This window comes from Glycine max, chromosome 9, assembly GCF_000004515.6.
Source record: "Glycine max cultivar Williams 82 chromosome 9, Glycine_max_v4.0, whole genome shotgun sequence".
In the NCBI taxonomy this organism is placed as follows: domain Eukaryota; kingdom Viridiplantae; phylum Streptophyta; class Magnoliopsida; order Fabales; family Fabaceae; genus Glycine; species Glycine max.
The window spans coordinates 3,297,610-3,307,267 of NC_038245.2; the positions used below are offsets into that span (position 1 = coordinate 3,297,610).

At 31.0% G+C, this 9,658-nt stretch overlaps 1 protein-coding gene across 1 annotated transcript; it reads right to left on the reverse strand.

Annotated features, from left to right (window-relative positions):
• Positions 1 to 2,537: 2,537 nt before the first annotated feature.
• On the reverse strand, positions 2,538 to 3,035 carry LOC102664553 (extensin-2). Its single transcript, XM_006587932.1, has one exon. The coding sequence runs from the start codon at positions 3,033 to 3,035 to the stop codon at positions 2,538 to 2,540; it is 498 nt and encodes a 165-aa protein (XP_006587995.1).
• Positions 3,036 to 9,658: the final 6,623 nt, after the last annotated feature.

A 9,658-nucleotide genomic window follows, 5' to 3' on the forward strand; every position in this document is an offset into this window, starting at 1 on the left:
AGTGAAAGTCAATTTTCGATTGCAAGTACAAGTGGAAGCCAAGTTCTGAGTATAGGTGAAGCTCACAATGGAAGTCAAGTTGAAAACTATATACACTGTAGCTGCACAACTTCAATTAGTCTTGTTGATCAAATTTTTTGGATATGGATTTTTTTGGGCTGTACACATTTTTTTTTTTTGTGTTCTTAAGTGTAGTCAATTCATAAAAAGGATGAGAACAAAATCTGCAATATGTAGTAGATCATAGAATTAGTGCAAAGGATTATGCTTTGTGTTTTGAAAAGCATTGGTATGTAGCATAACTGATAGTGTGTGGTTAACAACATATATATATATATAGCATAACTGATAGCATATGGTAAGTATATTAGGTACTGTCTGTGAAAAAAGCAAGTCACATTACCTTATTCTCAAAAAGTAAGTCAGATTTCAATGTGTCCTTATTTTCAATGGTTTCGAGGTTAACATTTTAGCAGTGTTTTTAATAACTTTGCACAGTTGAAACCATCATCAATCTTCAAAACACATTGATGAAGCTATCCGAACGCAATGCGAGACCCCTGTTTCAGTTTTTTAAAGTTAAATTAATTGATTAACTAAAATTAAATCTGAACCGTTGATAAATTTTAATACAAGTGTCTCTTATTGTTTTCAAGGAATGAAGATCTCCATTTCCAAAGGGAAATGAAGAGGATCTAAACTCCACTAGTTGCTAATAATGTAGTACAAGGTTGATGATCAGCCATTCTCTTCAATCTTCATTAGTTTAATGATATTTTTTCTTCAAAAAATAATTTAGTAGTACAATGTTGGTTACACTCATGAAAAATGCTAAATGAAGCACAAAGTCCCAAGGTAGGAGAATTTTATTTAACCTAATATTAACTTTAAATTTAGTGTTGGCCAACGATTCTCAGAAACTTGCTTAGCCCATGAATCCACTAAGAATCATTGGTATCAGAAAATTGAGCTGCCACACTCATTTGATGGACACATTAATTGTTCTAGTTAAGCATATGGTGAGACACTGCAACTTGTCTTGCACATGATCCCTTATCGGTTAGGTAACTAAGTTATCAATAATTCTAGATAGCCTACCATAACATTAACCTAAGAAAAACGTGTTGCATAAAATTTTGTATGTAAAAAAAGAGAAAAGAAAAATATGATAACATGAGTAAAACCAAAAAAAATAGAAGTGTTTTAAAAATATTTTAAATAACTTTATGAATAATATATTTCTTCACCAATTACCTTCATTATCTACACGTTTATTAATAATAATAATAATAATAATAATAGTTAGTAGTGTAAAAAATTTATATAATCACCCAATAAAAATATTTTTGACTTTTTAATAATTACTTAAAAAATTATATCGATCATAATTTTTAATTAGTAATATATAAAATTAAACTATCAATACTGTTCGTATTGTTATTATTAAATGTCTTTACATTTATGCAAAATTCAATCTGCATGAAGTAAATCCATTCGTGTCTCTTCCTCTCATTAAATATTTCATTCGAATAATCCAGAACAACTATTGTGCATTTGTAAATGTTTTATCTTATTTTATATTTTCAAGTAATAGAAATAAAGTTCCGTTATCTCGAAGAGACTCCGGTAAGACGCTCCCACATTGACCGGGTCGAGATAAGAAAAAATAAATTAGAAATAAAGCAAACAACGTTTATTAAGTAATTATTAATTGAGTCTTGTTAACAAGTATTTTATAAAAAATACTAATCAAAGAATTACTCCCCAACGGATACATATTAAACAATTTTCATTAAAAATAAGAAAAAGAATACATATTTTTTAATAAAAAAGAAAATAATACGTTAACAACATTTTTCATTTATTTTTTTAATTTAATTCGTGGCCTAAAAGTTTATTAATTAGTTAACTAATGTACAAAATAAAAGAACATTCCCCAACGGATCAATGAACAAGAACCCTTCTCTGGAATTAAATTACTAAGAACCTGACTTAGTTGTAAACTTATAGTAATGGACACCATTGAATTCAACCAACCCGGAATTGGAATCAAATTCCTTTGAGTGACTCTTCCAACAGTCACCATATCCATCATTACTATCACATGCCAACACCTTCAATTTCCTGCTTCACAACGTGCCCTACTTATTTCCTTTAGCCACCTAGCCCAACATACAATTATTATTTCCCCCAATAAATACACACCCCAAAATTAACCATCACAAAGTAAATAAATGGAAATGAATTTAGAACATTCTTCAATTTATAGTAACTTTTTTCATACTAACCAAAATCAAAAGACTAGATACAATTACAAATTGTCAACAAATTGCAGATCAACCTACATTAAAGTCACCACTAAGAAGTGATTCTTATCATTATCATATGATACTTGAAAGAAATTGTAACAAGTTCAGGGGCAAAATGGGAAATAAGCACACTGTCCTTGCTTGGACTCACCTCACTTTCACTTCCCAAGATCTGCTAATTTGTGCACTTATTTCCACAATTTCCCCTTTTTTTTTTTTTTCTTCCTATTAAAGAAATGCAATAAAAAGAGTTAAGAACGAAATTGCACAGACCAACGAGCCTTTCACCGGCGGAGGCGCCGCCGTGGAAGGCGGCGGAGGGGTATGGTAGTAAAACGGGAAATAAGGCACAATTGGGTTGGGAGGCGGCGGCGTTGGGTAGTACCCTCTCGGCGGTGGGTAGTAGTAAACGCCGCCACCACCGCCGCCGGTGGACGCCGGCGGCGGGGGAGAAGAGTAGATATATTGAGAGGGTGGCGGCGGAGAGTAATAGTAAGCACCACCACCGCCGGAGCTTGGAGGCGACGGAGGCGGAGGGCAGTAGGTGGTGGTTGGAGCTGCTGGCGGCGGCGGAGAGGGTGGCGGCGGGGAGGGAACTTGGCCACATGGGGTGCACTTGATGTCATCCCTGGACGTCGTTTTGAGGTTGTGATCTTCCAATGCTATTGCAAGAGCATTGAGAGAGAGGAAGAACATCATGAAACAACACCACACTCTGGTTCCCATTTTCTTAGGATCCGAGGAATGAGGTTGTTGTTGCTTAAAAAAGAAGAATGGGAGAGTGAAAAAGAAACTATGTAGAGAAAGAGAGCGAAAAGTGAAGAGTAGAGAAGGGTGTTGCTATTTGAGGTGTGTGGTGTGGAGTGTAGTAACAGTAGTAGTACTCTTTTCTTCAACTTGTTGCACCCCTTTCGTATTTAAATTACAATAAAAAGGAGAAAAGAAAGTAAAAAGGGATATTATCGGAAGACAGAAAACAATGGTGGACACCGACACGTTTTTACTTTAACAGAAAGCAGCCATCTTTGAACTTTGAACTTTGAACACGGTTAAGGTTAATTTAACTATCATACATAGTTAGTTAGGTGGTAGTTTTTTGGTTTCATTTTTTTACTATTTTAGTTAAGATTAGATGAGTCAGCCAGAGTGTCTCACTCTGACACTAACATAGTTGTTTATTTAGGTGAGTAAGGTTAAATTAGGTTAAAATGTGTATAGGAAGGAGGTAAATAAAGGAGAGAGAGACGTAAAGGAAACGCATGCAAGAAGTGATTGAGGTGTAGAATGGGAAGAAGCTAGTTGGACTTGGATTCATGTGATTGTTTATTTCTTTGGGGAGGAAATGCCTTGGATCTGTGCTATACAAATTGCTTCTTCTGCCCCTTTGTGCCTATTTATGTTTATTGAACTACTATTCATAATTTTTTTCGATAAAAAAGATGTATATATATATATGTTGCCTCTTGTCATCTTCCTCGCCCGCCACACAGACACATTTGTAACACCTGGTTGAACGTTTAAATTAAATAACAAGAGTCCTCTGGGGTGGCATCAAATTAATTAAATTTGAAATTTTGATACTACTATACTAATATGTTATATGTTAGATAAATTTGTGGCGAGAATACTTTTTGATGATGTCTATTTTATTATTTTGGAAAAACTTTTACGTACGCTTTTTACAATCAAAATACGAAAGTGAAAAGAAACACTTTTCAATTGTACATTCAATTTTATTTTATTTTCTAATGCCATTTGATGAACTCAATCTGAATTACTATAAAAACTGGTTCAATTGAACATTAGTTCCTTTTCACCCCGCCATCCCTTTTTAATTAGTATTAAAGATCCATGTTTCCTTTGTTCAAACGGCAATAAGGTGACTGGTTTGAAAGTCATAATGCGCATGTAACCATTTTCAAATAACAATCCAAGGATAAATTAAAAAACAATAGAGAAAGGCAAAGCACCCCTACACCAAATTCACTAATCCCAAAGTTTGCTAGTTTGTGGTAAAATTATTAACCATTTGTCAACGGCAAACGGTGTTAGAAAGGCAATTTTCCACCACAAATGGCCGTCCATGGTGCCTTTCCAGCCTGGTTCGCCTTAATTAAATAAACCATAAAGTTTTTTTTTTGGTGAATAAATAAACCATAAAGTTGCACACTCATCCATCTGCTTCAGCCGTAGGCTCCACCACCCAAGAATGAATTTTTTTTTCTTTAACATTTTTTTCTAGTTCATTCAGATTTCAGACAATCCAAGTTCTTTAATTTCCTGTTTAATACTAGTACACTTTTATTTACTAACTTGATACTTCACATTTTTTTAAAACAAATGTGTGGTCAGTTTATAAGTTCTCTCTGAAAAATAATGCTATTTTATCGCAGTTCACAAATAGTGTCACAACAAAATAATGCACTCATAATTTGCATTGAATTAATATATTGGTCTACATATATCTCATGCCCATTGTACAAGTTTAATTTTTTATTCCGCATGGTGTATTTCTTAACATTACCCTGTGTGTAGTTTAGCATTATTTAACAGAAAATGAGGTGATCGTTCCGAACATCATAGACCAAAAAGAAAAGAAAATTAACATTGTGTTGTATATATTGTTATGTATGATGCATATCTTGCGCTTTGTTTGTGCTTGTTCAAGGGCGTAGAAAGCTCCAACTGAACCTAAATTTGTCAAATACTAACACTAACAAATTGAAAATCGTCTTTATAAAGCATAATAAAACAACATAGTTATTAAGAGCGAACATTACAAAAAGAATGCAAGACAATTACTATTTGTAGGGATATGTGGAATCCACTTAGAAAACAAATAGTACTACCTGAGAATTGAGTCCTGGTTTAATAATTGAAGGGAGGTTCTGTTATTGTGAGGTTCAATCAAGAAGTGTTACAGCTGGAAAATATATCCTAAATTACTGGACTAATGAAGGTTCAATTTGATGGTCCCCACTTTAACATTTTCTCTAGATTGCTCTTGTGGTGAGAGCATTAGTCTTACAGCATCATACACCTACTCATTGCTTTCGCATTTTTGTAGAGGAATAAAATATGGATACCCTATTCATATCTCTTATTTTTCTATTCTTTTTCTTTTTGTCACAATGTATCATTTATCACTCACATTTACAGTGCTGTATCTTGGTCTATCTTCTATCTCTTTCTCTCTTTGAGTGTAGATTAACATAGACTGTCTAAGGATTATTTTTGTGTGATATATGAATACTCATGCATCACAAACACTCATTTAATATCTCCTATTTCTCCTAACTTTTTTATTCTTATAATATCCTATCACATATGATATCTTCACTTCTTTCTATCGTATCTTTCTTTTTTATTCTCTCAATATATGAAATAGCACAAGTATCTATATATCTATTTCTTTCTAAAAAATGATTTTTGATTGTAACGTGTCCAAATATTATAACCTTTCTTTCAATCACTCCTCACAGTTCACATCTCTCTCTTAATTTTCTTTTCTTTCTTTGAATCTCTTCTTTCTCTCATGTGGCTCAAAATATAGATATATTCCTTAATCTTAGCCAGCATGGACAAGAGATGCATTGGTCACACTTTCAATTACTTTTATGCTTTTTCAATGGCTGTCGTCCTTGTCTATGGGAATTTCTACCCTTTTTGAGATATAATGATAATGCAAACTTGTGTTTTACTTTCCAAGCGTTAATTTTTCATGTATTAGCTCGCGGAAAAACTCTCTAAAGTCTAAACCACTGTCTACAGTCTGCCAAAGATATTGGGGCTGGGGCACATTCTGAGCAGAATTTTGCCAACAATGACTAATCCTCATAATTGCCTTTGAGGTCACTTCAATTGGATCCACATGCAGAATATTCAAGTGAGAATAATATTGGAGCAGTTCGTTTTCTACTCTTGAAGAACATATAAACATGCATATTTTGCATTTACCCCGCAAGATTTTAATTTGAAAAGTTGCATCGATTAATGCTCATCCTGTCTCAACCGAGCCTAAATGTATGCTTCCTTGCCAGACATTATAATTGATCTTTTGACAATAACTTAATCATGAGCTAATTTACAAATTAAGTTGTATGTCTAATTTTGCTTATTACAAAATAATTATGCAATTTGTAGCTTTTTACTATGGGTGTTTATGGGCGGATTTGGTTTTGAAAAAATAAAATTTCCAAATCAATTGATATTAAATGATTTGGTTTGATTAGGATTTTAGAGTTATTTTTGTCTAACCCAAACCAAATCAACCTGATAATAAAGACAATAAACTTGCTTGTTGGATTTGAGTCATTGAATATTTGATCAATTTTTTTAAAAATAATTTTGAAAAAAATAAAAATAACATGATTTTATTCTTTTTTTTTAAATAATGGTGTCATAATATAATATAATATAAGTAACATATTTAAATGTGATTGGCGTATAACCAATAGCCAACTAAATAATAACATATTATAAAAAATAATAACACGTAATTAATTGATTAAATACCAAAATTCTGTCTATATATAATAATTAAAATAAATTATCTAACATAATTCTTGATTGATAAGGCAAACTCAAGTAAACCAAAGTGAAAAGATTAAGAATACAAACACAATAGTAGGTAAGTTAAATATTAAAAAAATAAAATAATAATAATAAATATATAGTTGATTTGTTTCATGTTGATTCCGATACAGAAAATGTATAAATTTAATATCTGAAACAATCAATAATAGATTTTAATTGGTTTTGTTCGGATCCAATTAAAAAAAATATATATGAAGTAATTTAATTCATTCAATTTGGATTATAAAATTAGTCAATATGCACCGATTAACATCCTACTTTTTACTTAACAAATTACAACAAATTATTATTTACAAAATATCAATCTTTTTATCTTTCTCTAACATACTAAATTGATCTAGTAATGAACTCTCATTATTTTTGCAGCTCACCATATAGCTTGAAAAAGGAGCCTCAACAAATGCGATATGTATCATTTGTCAATTGCAAACTGAAAAGTTATTCATGTTGATTGCTATTCGTCCAGAACCATTTCGATAATGATATATATATATATATGTCATTATTCGTATTTTTTTAAGCCTATAAGAGAAAGATCATGCAATTGCACACTTAATGGTGGCGGGGTCCGTGTTGTGTGAAGTTATATGCTGAATCGATGCTGACCTCAAATATCTAAGTCATACACTTTACAACAATAATAACGGGAAAAGAATGCTTTTTCATCAATAAATGAGAAGATGACTTTTTGGAAGCTAAATTACCAACAAATTAGCTCAATGAATGGTTAAGACGTTAAGTAACATGAATTTGGAAAAACATATCTCATAGGGGCTGGGTCACCAGCACTGCCTCAATTGGGTCCTTCATCAAAGAAACCACCCAAATTATCCATGGGTCCCTCATATCATCTTCTTCCCCAATTGAATTTTCCAGTGCACGTTATTCTCGTCCCACGTGCCATTTGCATAAGCTTTTCATACGTACTAATAAAGGAGCTCTAGAATGCAAACACCAATACACCTTATGTTATTGTTTTATTTATCATAAATAACATTTTTATTCAATAATATTGTTTCAATGTTAACTTATAAAAGCGTAATTTTATTTCCAAAATTTTAGGTATTGACTAAATAAATAAAAATAACAATATATTCCAATTGAATAATTAATCAATGTTTGAAAAATATGAAAACTAAAATTAAGCAAGTAAAAATTGAGAGTCATGTCAATGTTGATGTGATCTGAGTATTCCAGCTCCATGTGAAAGAGCAAAGGGAGAATTGAATGTGGTATTTTTTTAATATGGTGGTCACCCAGAGTTGTTGCCCTATCATTTTTAGATGTTCACAGCTAGGGATTCAAGTTGAGGCCATGAAAGCAATATTGTTTAGAGAGTTCATGGCCTCATGCATGCTAGGGACATTGGATGATGGGCCAGAATATTCTGACAAAGTCAGAAAATTCATTAGCTAGCTATATCACATTGTGTGGCATTCATCCAAGTACTTAAATAGATAGATTTAGTAACCTTTTACACGTTTCAAAAATGCAAAATAATATAGAACACAAGTGATGATACCTATTCAGTTATTAACACAAGCGCGTTGGTTGGTTATTCTAGTTTAAGAAGTGGTTTCCAATTCAAATTTTCAATATACAATTATGTAAAATACTAATTTCGTTCACAATAATATTAATTATTCAATTTGAATAGAATTATCTCAAGTTATTTGTACTCTAGACCAAAAAAAAGAAAATAATAAGACTTAGGTTGAAAAGTGTTAAACAACATAATTGTAATTAAATAGATCTATTTTTCATTAGTTAATTTGTACGGTATTTTAGGTTATTTACAAGTTTTATATTAAAAATTGGCTAATTAGAGATAAAACTTTAAATTCACCATAATTATAATTAAAGTAATTTTTTATCATAATTAACTTGGCTAAGTCAGATTTGAAGGGAAAATTGGTTTTACACTCAGTTTAAGTTAATTATAAAAATGCAAGTCAATTTAATTAAATCTAAGGACAAAATTATCTTTTCACTGTTAGAGAACCGTAGAAAATACCACTGCAATGTAATGATATTATAAGAATTTCAATTTTCAAGTCAAAATGCCTTTAAGAATCTTTTCAATTTTTGTAAAAGAAAATGTTCTCAATTAATTGAGTATATATAATCTTAATTTTTCAATTAATTGAAAAATGGTATATTTCAAAAAAAAAATTCTTTAAAATATGTATCTCCTTTTATAAATTTTTTGCATAATTTAGTAAGTAACATAAAATTTACGCAAATTTAGATGGTTTACAAACAAATACATTCCACCACAAAAAAAAAAAAATAATAACAATAAACTGGACATTATATAACTTCAATAGTTACTGGGTTGGGCTGTTTTCGTACTATGATAATTTAAGCAGTGGGCTTGCTCTCTTGGACATTCCCTTTTAGACTTTGTTATTATCATTCTCATGTTTGTTAAGTCTACCTACAATTTTTTTAATTTTTGTACAACAATAATTTTTACGGAAATTTTTTTCTATTGTATATCTCAACAAACATTATTAACATACACAACGAAAATGTATTTTTCTTTTATAATTAATTCTATATGCAAGTTACTTTCTTTAAAAATTTATATTTGAATAGTAATTAAATTAATTATGTTAAAAACAATTTGATCTATATATGGACCATTTTTTAAACGCGTATCATGAAAGTAAAGGGACCCTGTCATCGATTCCACAAATGAAAAAAAAAAACTTGTCTCGTGAAAATCATTTCAAAACCACATAAATTTTTAA